Source organism: Peromyscus californicus, unplaced genomic scaffold (assembly GCF_007827085.1).
Source record: "Peromyscus californicus insignis strain IS unplaced genomic scaffold, ASM782708v3 Scaffold_5__1_contigs__length_169319896, whole genome shotgun sequence".
Taxonomy (NCBI): Eukaryota; Metazoa; Chordata; class Mammalia; order Rodentia; family Cricetidae; genus Peromyscus; species Peromyscus californicus.
Window position 1 is genome coordinate 147,438,036 of NW_026294573.1, and position 13,210 is coordinate 147,451,245.

The 13,210-nt window shown below is 40.4% G+C and overlaps 1 protein-coding gene and 1 pseudogene across 3 annotated transcripts in view; one reads left to right on the forward strand and one right to left on the reverse strand.

Annotated features, from left to right (window-relative positions):
* Rad54b (RAD54 homolog B) overlaps positions 1-13,210 on the forward strand; it is an 84,727-nt gene that overhangs the window by 43,096 nt on the left and 28,421 nt on the right. For all 3 annotated transcript variants that reach the window (XM_052716806.1, XM_052716805.1, XM_052716807.1), the window contains one exon: positions 11,356-11,550. In XM_052716806.1, coding sequence (XP_052572766.1) covers positions 11,356-11,550 — 195 coding nt within the window. The remainder of the gene's footprint in view (positions 1-11,355; positions 11,551-13,210) is intronic.
* Positions 4,500-5,410, reverse strand: LOC128096811 (40S ribosomal protein S12-like; annotated as a pseudogene).

Consider the following 13,210-nt stretch of genomic DNA (forward strand, 5'->3'; position numbering starts at 1 on the left):
CCCAAGTAAAGCAAAAAATCAGTCATTTGACCCCAGAGCCCTTCTCGAGGCTGTTGTAGAGTATCACACGGGGATGTTGAGCTAAACTCACCATCTTTTTCTTTGTGACAGTGAGACTTTGAACTTGAGGACTACCTGTGACCTGTGAGCAGATTTTGCTGAGGATGAGTTTCACTCAGCAAGTACTGAGGAGGAAGCTGGGCTTAGGGACCTTATACAATGTGGGAAATCCTGGCAACACTGAGGGCGGTTATTTTGTTCTTGTTTTAGGTGTGATTCTGTAGAGATACTTTAAATGTGGTAAATGATTATCTCATTTGATCTCCCTCTTTTTTTATTTTTGTTTTTCCGAGCAGGGTTTTTCTGTGTAGCCTTGGGTGTCTTGGAACTCACCATGTAGACTAGGCTGGCCTCGAACTCAGAGATCTGCCTGCCCCTGCCTCCAAGTGCTGGGATTAAAGGTGCGTACCACCATGCCTGGCTTTCATTTGATCTCTTAGTAATTTTGATAGTGGGTAGTTTTTGCTCCTTTCCTAACTTATCTATTTGAACTTAAATGGATGTATTATTATAAAATATTCTAAAGTAGATATGACATATAATGGTGTCCTAAGGAAAGGTAAGCTTTTTTTTCCCCCTTTTTTTCTTTTCTTTTTTTTCTGAGACGGAGTTTCTCTGTGTAGCCCTGTCTGTCTTAGAACTTGCTCTGTAGACCAGGCTGGCCTTGAACTCACAGAGATCTGCCTGCCTTTGCCTCGCAAGTGCTGGGATCAAAGGTGTGTGCCACCACTGCTCGGGTGTTTTTTTTATTTTTAATCTCATGAAATAATCAAAATAAATCCCCTTTTGATAATGAGGCGACAACTTATATAATTTTATTTTTGAGTTGATCTACTTTGCTTTATCTTTACTCACATAAATGTTTAAAATACAAATTACAGCTGTGTGCCTCCTTTTAGTGTGATGTCGTTTAAATAGACATTTAACTCTCTTAGAGTGCAGTGAATTATGTTGACTGTATTATACTGCTGCTGTCGGTGGTTAAGTGAATGCTTGTTAATACATGCTTTTTAAGAATCAGGAAGTAAGTTATACTGATTTGTATACTCTTTTTGGTGCCATAAGTCAGAGTTTAGTATAGTAGAGGTAAAAGTTTTTGATGAAGCAAACTTGAAATAAAATTATCTAGAAGACTGTAATAGATACCAATTATACTGTATCTAAATATTATACTTAAAAAAAATCTTAAGGTCCACAAATTCTCAAAGTAAAATATTTGGTTGTAAATACTTAAGAAGTAAATGAAGTATAGTACATAGTTTATAAATATAGGAGTAAGTTTTTAAATTAGGCAGTCCAATTAACATGAACAGAATCGTGCCGAATCTTTGTATACATTTTTGAGATACTATCTACATTTTTTGGGTCTAAACATGTGCTTTCATTTAGTTCTTTTAAATAATATATTAAGTACCTGTGACCCCCCCACCAGGATGATTAATGTATTTTTATAGTCTTTTGAATTGATTAAGCTAGTAGGTATAATTTGAAATTATATTATTTTTTTCAATTGCCTTGTAAATAATGAAAAATAAATGAGTAAATGCAAATAAAATATCACTCACCAGCTCAATTACTTATTTTAATATTTATTTTTGCTTTTGAGACAGTTTAATGTAACATAGGTTGGCTTTGAACTCCCTGTTTACCTAGAGATGTCCTTAAAATTCTTCCTATACCTTCTGAATGCTTCATTTAGGCAATACATAGGATCAAACCCAGGTCTTCTTGCATGCTAGCCAAGCACTCTACCAAATGAGCTAGATATCAAACATCTCCAGCTCCAAATGAATAAAGTGGACGAATCATAAGAGCTATGTTTTGTTGGTCTTTTGTGTTTGAGTCTACTTGTTAAAAACTTCTAACTCCAAACATTTTATTAACCAACTATTCAGTCATACAAAAAGATTGAAAGAATTTTGTAGCAAATATTCCTATGCCTACCTACCATGAAGAGTCTACAATCAATATTTTGCAAACATGCAGGAAGTCCTGGGTTTAATCTCCAGCCTTGGGAAAAACCAAAAAGATTCAGAATGTTGCCACGTTATCACAGTTCCCACTTACTCTTTGCTGTCAATCTCCTCATATCTCACCCAACCACTGCTAATTGTTTAAAACCCTACATAACCAGGTATGATGGTTCATGACTTTAATTCCAGTAGTTGGAGACTGAGTTGGAAACATCACAACTTAGAGGCCAGCCTGAGCTATATGTCAAGACCCTGGTCAAACAAACATAACATTAACCTGTTTTAGAGTTTCATGTAATTTCTAATTATTGCTTAAAAAATAAGCTGTCAGTGCTGGCTCATTTTATGTTAACCTGATGCAGGCTAGAGTCATTTCAAAGATGGGGACCACAACTGAGAAAATGCATCCATTGGATTGGGCTGCAGGCAAGCCTGTAGGGCATTTTCTTAATTAGTGATTAATGTCAGAGGGCCCAGCCCATTGTGGGTGGTGCCATCCCTGGGCTGGTGGTCCTGGGTTCTGTAAGAAAGCAGGCTGAACAAGCCATAGGGAGCAAGCCAGTAAGCAGCACTTCATGGCCTCTGTATCAGCTCCTGCCTCCTGGTTCCTGCCCTGTTTGAGGTCTTATCCTAATTTCCTTCAGTGATGGACTATGATGTGGAAGTGTAAGCCGGATAAACCCTTTCCTCCCCAACTAGTATTTGGTCATGGTGTTTCATAGCAATAGTAACCCTCACTAGGACACTATCAATGTTTTAGTATTTTTTTTTCCCCCCTCTCCTCTTATTAGTAGTTCATTGCATTGTTATTGTGGAATGGTATTCCACTGCATAAATCTTGAAAGAAATATATTTTTATTTTACATATAACACTTGAACTTGGACATTCACTATTTTTTATTGAGAAAAGAAAGTTATAGGTAATTTTCAATTTGAAGCCATTTATATATTATTGTATACTTTAAGAAAATTATAGAGGGAGGTGGTGTCACACACCTTTAATCCCAGTACTTGGGAGGCAGGGGGATCTCTGAGTTCTAGGCCATCCTGGTTTTCAGAGTAAGTTCCAGGATAGCTAGGAATACACGGAGAAACTATCTCGAAAAACCAAAAGAAGAAATTGTGTGTGTATGGGTGTTTTGCCTGCATGTATGTCTGGGCACCACAGCTGTGCTTGTGTCTGTGGGAGCCGGAAGAGGGCATTTGATCCCTGGGACTGGATTCGAGTTACAGATCGCTGTGAATAGTCCTCTGGTAGAACAGCCAGTGTTCTTGGCCACTGGGCCATCTTTTCAGTCCTCACTGTTTACTTCTTTAGTGTCACGAAAGCTTTCTTGGGCCGGTGTTGGAGCTTAGTTTATAGCGTGCTTACCTAGCATGCGTGAGGCCCAGGTTCAGTCTGTAGCTCTACACATAGTATGTGCTTTTTTCCTCTGTAATCCCAGCATGCAAGGAAGTAGAGGCAGGAGGGCAAGCATCATCATTGGCTAGATTTTGAAGCCAGTCTGGACTACACAAGACTTGTTTCCTTGCCTACCACAAATAGAAAAAAAAAATTAAGTTTCTGTTTTAGTTCCATGTTATTGCATATGTGGTGGGTTGACTGAGAATGCCCCCACAGGCTCATATATTTGAATGTTTGGTTCCCAGGTGGTGGATTGTTTAGGAAGGATTAGGAGGTGTGGCCTTGTTGGAGGAGGTGTGTCACTAGGAGTGGGGCTTTGAGGTTTCAAAGGCCCGTGCCAGACCGTCTCCCTCTTTGTGCCGTCTGCCTGTGGATCAGGATGAGGCTGTCAGTTACTGCTCCAGCACTGTGCCTGATTGCCATACTCCCTGCCCTGGTGGTCTAGACTAACCCATAATTAAGAACTCTCTTCTGTAAGTTTGGTGTTTCTTCACAGCAGTAGAAGAGAACTAAGACATATTTGAAGTTATGGAAGTTTTGGTAATTTTAATAAAAAAAATCTGTGGGAATTTTTAGTTTTGGAATTGATTACATAAGTCAGTTTACATTTCCAACCTGAACATTTAGAATTGTTAAAACAGAAAAGAATGTGAAAGGCTTGGGCGTAAAGATATACACTGATGTTATCCTTTCTTAGGAATCCTTCGTTACAATCAAAGTGCCAAGGCTGGGTGTGGTAACATACTCCTTCAAACCCAGCATTGCGGTGGATCTCTGTGAGTTCTGTGTGTCGAGTTCCAGGTCGGTCACGCCTACAGTGAGACCCTGTCTCAAAGAAAAAGATGAGATGCCTGCCATTAATAAGAAAGTACCGGCGGGCGGTGGTGGCGCACGCCTTTAATCCCAGCACTCGGGAGGCAGAGCCAGGCGGATCTCTGTGAGTTCGAGGCTAGCCTGGGCTACCAAGTGAGTTCCAGGAAAGGCGCAAAGCTACACAGAGAAACCCTGTCTCGAAAAACCAAAAAAAAAAAAAAAAAAAAGTACCTTATTTCCCTCAAGACTTGGTTTTACCCTTTGCTCTTGCCGAAAGGCCCTTAAGTCTCGTTTCTTTTCTTTTTTTCCTTTCCTTTTATTTCTGTATTGATTGAGGAAGTATACTCTAGGGTCTAGGAGGAGCTAGAATGGAATGGATTTCAGAAATAACAGTTACTGTGATAGTGGAATTTGGGGGTGGTAAATGAATGTTTTCTGTGGTAAAGGTTTCTGGGTGGAGGAGCTCGTTGCTGCCGTTCCCAGTGGTCCTCATTGTACTCTGTAGTCCCTCATCCATTCCCTTCCCTGACCTGTGAGGGCTAATGACAGAAGAAGAACAAACGACGGCCGTGGTGGTCAGTTTCAGCCGCATTGCTAGGTGGGAAGTGCACACATACGTGTCTGTGAGGTGGGTAGTAATGTAACTTTTTTTCGTGTGTATATGTGTGTAGTATGGATTTCCGTCTTTTTTTTTTTTAGGCAAAATTTTTATTTATTCATTTCTTGCACTTGAAGTACTTCTCGATGACATCCTTGGCCTGAGATTCTTTGCCGTAGTCCTTCACCACTACACAACTGCAACCAACCACTTTTCTGGTTTCCCCTCTCGATCGATTTTACAGAGGCCTACCCATTCCCCTAGCTTCTTGTTGTCCTCAACCTTAATTAGGTTGATTTGGTGCTCAGCACAAAGTGCCTCCACCAACTTGACATACATAGGCTCATCACAATTGGATGCGAGCACACAGAGATGGGCTTGGCGCCTGTCTAAGGCTTTGGCAGCTTCGCGGATGCCACGTGCTAGGCCATCATGGATGAGGGCGGTCTTCAGCACCATTTGTAGCGCAGAATTGACGTCCGTTACACCTCCAGCAGCAATGCCTTCCTTGGCCATGGCGGTGGATTACGGGTGAGGCCGAATCTTGAACACACCCGAGCCTCAGCCTCCGCCTCCGCGCAACTCGGCGGCGGCGGCGGCGGCGGCGGGGGGGGGGGGGGGGGGGGGGGGGGGGGGGGGGGGGAAGGATTTTCGTCTTGTGTGTGTGAGCGTGTGTATGCATTAGCATCTGGAAGCCCAAGGTTGATCTTGGGTGTGTTCCTTCATAGTTCTCTACTTATTTTCTGAGGCAAGGTCTCTCACTGCACCCAGAGCTTGCTATTTCAGATAGTTTGGCTGGCCTGCTTGCCTTGGAGAACCTCCTGCTTCTGCCTCCTGAAGATTGATTGCAGGTGGGTGCTGGGAGTCGTAACTCTGGTCTTGAAGCTTCTGCAGGTGCTGTATCCACTGAGCCTTCTCCCCATACCTCACTTCCATTGTGTAGACTTACCACAGAGGACTTGCGTTCTTTGTCCAAAGCCACCCAGTTACTGAGTGGCAGGCTCTTCGGTCCAGGCAGTGTGCTTCCGGCTCCACAGTGTGTGTTCATCTGCTGCTCTGCAACAGGAAGGGTATACTGCTGAGCTTTTGGGTTTAAAAATAATTATAATTTCTTCGTTTCCAGAATTGTCCTTTTTCAGGAATGAGAGCATTGGACATAACAATAATGTTTTATAGATTCCGAGAATTTGATCTTCTATATTTCTTTCCAGCCATTTTCTTTCTTTTGGAAACGAGGTCTAATTGTGTAAATCCAGGCCAACACAGAGTTCGGTATATAACCCAAGCTGGTCTTTAGCTGTGATGCTCCTTCCTCAGCCTCCCAGACCCTGCTGCCATGCCTGACTGTTTCCAATCATTCGATAAGGTGTCCCTCTAACTTTGGGCAGTGTGAAATGTTTAAAGAGGAATTGTGTTTTTCTCTTGGTAATATGACAGAAATCAGAAGAACGAACAAGTTTTAAAGCTGCAGTGTGTTTTTGCTCAATGCATTGTGACTGCCACGGGTGGGAATTATGTGAAAAGAATCACACCCCACATTTAAAAAATATTTTTATGTGGGTGAGTGTTTTTCCTACATGTTTGTCTGTGTGCCATGAGTGTGCCTAGTGCTGGTGGAAGCCAGAAGAGGGTGTCAGGTCCTCTGGAACTAGAGTTGTAGATAGTTGTGAGCCCCCAGTGTGGGTGCTGGGAATCAAGCTGAGGCCCTCCAGAGAAGGGCAGTGAGTGTTTTCAACCTCTGAGCCACCGCTGCTTCTCCCGCAGGTTTTTTTTTCCCACAGTTCAGAAATTGATCAAAACATCCTTCTTGTTATAAACCTTAAAACTTTTTCTCAGATAATCAAAAACAAAAATAATCAACATGTGATCAAGTGTTTTTTGTTTTTTTGGTTTAAACAAGATCTCACTATGTATCATATGCTACCCTACTACTTGAAAATCCTCTTGTTTTCATCTCTTGAGTGGTGAGGTTGCAGGAGTGGACCATCATGCCCAACTAATAAACTCTTATTTTAAAACCAATCAATTTTCCTAACTAAAAATTGATAGATTGATACAATGTTGATAACATTTAGGTATGCAAACCTTGTTAGCAAAATTGCATTTATTAAAATGATGGATATGGCTAGACCATGAGTTTGAGATCTGACTGGGTTACATAGTATGGCCTGTCTTAAAAAAGAAAAGGGATATGGTTTAAAACAGTGGTTCTCAACTTGTAGGTCATGACCCCTTTAGAGTTGAATGACCTTTTCACAGGGGTCACCTAAGACCATCGGAAAACATAGGTATTTACATTATGATTCATAAAAGTAGCAAAATTACAGTTATGAAGTAGGAATGAGAATAATTTTATGTTTGGAGGTCACCACGCCATGAGGAACTGTGTTAAAGGGTTGCGCATTGGGAAGGTTGAGAACCACTGGTTTAGAAAAACACAATACACAAAAGTGACTGATCAGATCTTGGTTATGAACTTCATTTTGAAAGTCATTGATCCGAAGGTGACAAGTGTTTAAAATGAAAATAAAAATGAACAACAATGGAAATGAATTGAGTTCATTTTCTAAAGTTACTTTTTCAATGGGAAGTAGTTTTTAGATACTTAAAAATATGAAGTAAAAACATGCCCAGAGTAAAAATGTCAGTTTGGAAGAATACCTGAGTTTGGGTGATATGTTAATACATAAAATTAGAGCAGATCTGTCCTCTTGGGTCTTTGTAGTTTAGTGATGAAGGCAGACATTAAGGTTTTAGGTAATTTATTGTCCTGATAATGCTGAGGTAGTCAGGCCAGTGTAGTGCATGATGGGCATGGTAGAGGAAGGCATGCATCTCGGACAAAAGCAGTGGAAGGAAGGGTATCTGTCTCACAGCTGGATGGTGTAGTCCCTCATGGCAGGGGATGCACAAGGTTGCTGATCATGGCGTGCCTGCACCAGGAGGCAAACATAAATGGTCATACTCCTCTCTTCCCTTGCCTCATTCAGGCAAGTCTTCCCTGCTCAGTCAACCCTTCTGGAAACGGGCATACCCAGTGGTATGTTTCTGTGGTGATTTGAAATCCAGTCAAGTTGACAATGAAGATTAGCCGTCACACAGAAAAGCCCTAGAACACCCTACAATGGGATCTTGGCTTGCCTCAGTGACAAAGCGAGGATTTCTAGCGAGAGGACTAGACAGCCATTTCCATTTAAAAATAGATACTGATGATAAACATGGAGTATAGATTTGAAGAATAGAGAAGGCTCTCGTGGTGGTGCATGTCTATCATCCCAGTACACTGGATGCTGAGGCAGGAGGATGGATCATGAGCTCCAGGCCAACCTGTTATACGCACCAAGTTTCAGGCCAGCATGGCAGGATAGTGAGGCCCTGGCCATAGCAGGCGGAAAAGCCGTTGGTACAGAGGCATGGACACCACAGGAGGATTAGTTAATTTAATTAGGTGTGCAGTGAGAGTAGAATGGAAAGAATGGACTGACAAATGTATTGGGACAATCAGTGGAGGAATTAAGGGAATTCAGAGGGCCTTAAAAAGCAAATGGGTGTTTTAAAGAGGAAGTGATAGATGCACTCTGTTTAGGACTAAAAATGAGCATGTTTATTGACAGGTTATAAAATCTTTATCAAGTCAGATTGGAGCAGTTGACTGGGAATTTGAAGTTGTGGCAGTAACTGGAGAGTTGGCACACTTGAAAAAATTCTATTTTTCTCTGTAGTGGCCTTCTGCATGTTTTACTTACTTTGTTGAGAGCTTCTTGTAACCTTAAAACATATATTTAAGATATTTTATTACCAATAATCAAGTTCAATGTTAATGAAACTATTCCCACTGATTCAGGTGGCAGAAGGGATTCTGTCTGTAGGGCCAAGTGTACTTTGAATTAATATGTGTAATAGTATTTCAAAACACTAAAACAGAGTTATTTACAATATCTCAAATTTGCCTTTCAATCTATTCTGGCATTATTTTTATTTTGCTTTATCTTTTAAACTTGTGGTAGTTTTACTTGTTATAAAAATGCATCATTCTTAAGTGGTCAGTTTGATTTTTTCACCCGCATTACTACAATTCATAACATGGTCTATCCTGTCTTTCTCCGGTCAGTTCTGTGAACTCCAGAGCAGTGACCACTCTCTGGTTTCTGTGAGGTCATACTGGGAATGTTTTTGAGAAACATTTAAAAAGCACAGGCTTTTAAAGAAGATAATTTTGCTTCCTGATTATATACTACTGAGTCCCCAATCTGTGACCTGATTTGGTTACTCTCTAGTTAGAGTATTTTAATTCAGTCTTAGCTGTGCTTTGCTGGTTTACACTTGTTTTTGTTTGAAAAATAATTATATCTTACTATTCAGCAATTTCACTCACTTCTGTGACATCAGAGCCTAGCTGCCTTTAACACCAGCTACTTGGGAGCCTGAGGCAGGAGGATTGCAAGTTCAAAGGTTAGCTGTGCTAGGTTCAAGGCCAGCTTAGACATCTGAGTGAGACCTTTCTCCAAATTAAAAAAAAAAAAAAAAGGAAGGAAGAAAGAAAGAAAGAGAGAGAAAGAAAGAAATGCTGGGCTGTAGCTCAGTGATAAAGCACATGCTCACCTGGCTCTAATACCACAAAAAAAAAAAAAAAACCAAAAATTGCTGTAGAATATTATTTTAAGATGTATTACTTTTGTGTATGCTGTGGAACATTTTTTAATAATGCAAAGATGTGTTGCATTATTTTATGTTGCATTTGTTTAACTCTGTGAAGCTGTGTTACTTTGCCTGTCTAAAATACCTGATGGTCTAATAAAGAGCTAAACGGCCAGTAGTGAGGCAGGAGAGAGGACAGGCAGAGCTGGCAGGCAGAGAGAATAAAGAGGAAGAGAAATCTGGGAAAAGAAGAAAGGAGGAGGAACAAGAAAGGAGAAGGAGAGGAGGATGCTAGGGGCCAGCCACTCAGCCACACAGCCGTGGAGTAAGAAGTAAAGAAAGGTATACAGAAATAGAAAAAAAAGTAAAAGCCCAGAGGAAAAAGGTAGATGGGATAATTTTAAGTTAAGAAAAGCTGGCAAGAAACAAGCCAAGTTAAGGCTGGGCATTCATAAAAAATAATAAGCCTCTGTGGGTTTATTTGGGAGCTGAGTGGCGGGCCCCCAAAAGAGCAAAAACAACCCACAATAAAACATAGCTTCATTTTCATTTCAGCATTTTCCACAATAACCAAGACATGGCTCCCAGGGTGGTGGCATGTGCACATAATCCCCACACCTGAGAGGTAGAGACAGAGGATCAGAAGTTGTAGGCCAGCCTCAGCTTATAGCAAGTTTGAGGCCAGCCGGGCCTACATGAAACCTTGCTTCACTCCTTCCTCCAGCTCTCTCACTTCATCCCTACCAAAGATGGAATCTATGTATGTAGATGTATACAGATGAATGTATAAAGATGTGTTATCTCACAATAGAACAGCCTTTAAAGGCAGGGAATCCTATCATTTATGGCCACAGGGGTAAGCAGGGAGGGCATTATGCAAGTGAACTAGGTCACTACTGTATGATTTCACTTATATGCAGCTTCTGCAAATGTTGGGATAGAGGCAGAGCATGGCAGCCACCAGGGGATGGGGTGGGAGAGATGACAGCCAAGACACAGTGTTTTAAGTTGCACAACATAATATGTCTAAGTTTTGTCAGTTAAAAATAAATGATGGAAAAATATAACTTTAATTTCATAAAACTCTGCAAGCTTATATTTTCCTCTGCTTGTCATGTTAATTAAATCAGTCATTAAAACATAATTTTATATATTTCTCCATGACTAGGTGTTGGAATAATAGCTTAGTTTCTCGGGTGCCAAAGGTTTCATGGTGACATGTTACTCTATTTCAATTGAATTTATATGGCTTATGGATGACAAAACATTACATTCATTATATTCACGATAATGTTTACACCCAATATTTGGATCTTTCTGTTTCTAAAGTGCTAAAATGACCATGTCAAATATTGAAAAAAAATTTTTTTACATTTATTATTTATTTGTGTGTGTGTGTGTGTGTGTGTGTGTGTGTGTGTGTGTGTGTGTGTGTGTGTGTGTGTTGGAGGCACTTGTGATAGGAGATCAGATGGCATTGTGGGAGAGCAGATTCTCTCCTTCTACCATGTAGGTTTCTGGGACCAAATTCAGATTGTCAAACTTGGCTAGAAGTGCCTTTATTCACCGAGCCATCTCACTGACCTGCACATACTCTTATATTCTCTCCTATTACACTCTCATTTTCTTAAGCATATGGTTATTATTACTTTCATAGACAGAGTCTCATGTAGCCGAGGTTGCTTCACTAGGGAGCAGAGGATGACCTTGAACTGATCGTCTTGCCTCTATCTCCAGCATTCTGGGATTACTGGTAGAATGTACTTCCATATCTTGCTGTGCCTATTTATTTTTGTTTGAATGACCTTGATACTTAGATATAAAAGTCATCTTCAGTAATAATGTTTTAAATTTATTTTTTATTTCAGTTCATTCAGCCTCTGAAGAAACCATAGAGTCCAAGGCACAAGAAGAGGAACCTAGTAGCTTGCTTAAATATTTCAGTGTTGTTTGGTGTAAAGCTTCAAAGAAAAAACACAAAAAATGGGAAGGTGATGCTATTCTTATTGTAAAAGGAAGGTCCTTCACATTGAAAGATTTGGAAGGCAAAGACATTGGAAGAGGTATATTACCTGTCTTTATGATTTAGTCTAAAATTAGTATATATTTGTGGCTGTACATTGAAACAGAGTTTGGGCTTTATAAAGGGACAGATTGGGATGTTATTTAATTGAATTTTGTGCCTCAACTGTGTATGATACATAATGTTTTTCGTAATAGTGAACCCAATACTCTTATGAGCTATGCTAGCTTAATTGGGCAAATTCTGGCCTACCATTTAATTTTCTCTGAAAGGAGCCAACAAGCCACCGTTGTCTTGGCACTCTTCTGAGATTAAGCAGTTTGTTGTGGTCTCCCCAGCCCCCGACATTAAGGGACTGGAATTGTAAAGAGCTGTCACTATTAGAAGTTCATTGCTATTCAGTTTCAGTGCCACTCACTAAACATTTGAACTATAGACTAAGGAGATAAGGCTAGGCCTGACTAGATGCATACAGCTGGACAGAGTACACCATTGCTCTGTTGCACAGCACTTCCTGAGGAACTTGTCCTGATACAGAGCAGTCTGCAGGTTCAGAATGCTTCACACTGGATATCTGCATTGTCCTCTATTGTTGAGTTTTGAGTTTGGCCAAATTAGAAAATCTGTTGTATATATTCATTCATTCACTCACTTAAAATATAGTTAATAGTTTGTTTTTCATCTTATATGCCAGCTACTATGTTGGAATAAAGATTCAGAGATGAATATATAGGTATATGTATAATAGCTTAGTAACCTTTATGTATGTTTTATAGCTTAGTAAGGAGAGGGCAATGTAATTGACAATTAGGAGGTGGTAAGGTAAGTCTCAGTGAGAATTCTTGCCAGTTGCAATGTCTGTATTAAGAAACTACTTAAACAGCCTAGGAGACCGGGGCATGCTTCAAAGGAGACACCATTGAAAATCTGAAGGTTTTGCAAGTATTTGGTCATATTTTCTAAAGGATGACACTTTTAATATTAATTATAATAATCTTTTAAAATTTTATTTCATTTTTAATTCTGTGTATGTGTATTTCTGTATGTGGGTATGAGTTGGCCCTCCCCGGACCTGGAGTTACAGGAGGCTGTGAGCTGCCCACGGCCGGTGCTCTGCAGGAGCAGGAAGCACTCTTGACTGCTGAGCCTTCCTCTGACACCCTGTGTGTGCTGCACACATTTTAGTCCCAGTACCTGGGTGCTGATGACGATTGTAAGGCCGCCCTGGGCTTCCTTTTTTGTTGTTTCTTTTTATTATTGATTTATTTTGCATTCTAATTGCAGATTCCCCTCCCTCCTTCCCTCTCTCCCCTCCCCCCGCCTTCTCTTCTCTCCCCTCCCCCAATCCAGTCCTCCTCTATTTTTGTTCAGAAAGGGGCGGGTCTCCCTTGGGAATCAACAAAGAATCAGCCTGGGCTTCTTATTGAGACCCTTTCTCAAAAACAAAGACAAAAAACAAGTCAAACCAACCCAACCCAAAAAGACTAAACCACTGGCAATATGCACAATTCCTTTTCCTTGTAATGGAGTAATAGCTATGTATTTAATAGTTTAATACAATGGATAGGTAACCATAGAGTCAAAAATCTTATTTATCTGACTAATGACCTCATTTTTAAGCAGACACATCTGTGTTATTCAGCACCTTACACGTGGAAAAAAAATAATGGTCCATTGATTTATTAATAATTTGAACAAAC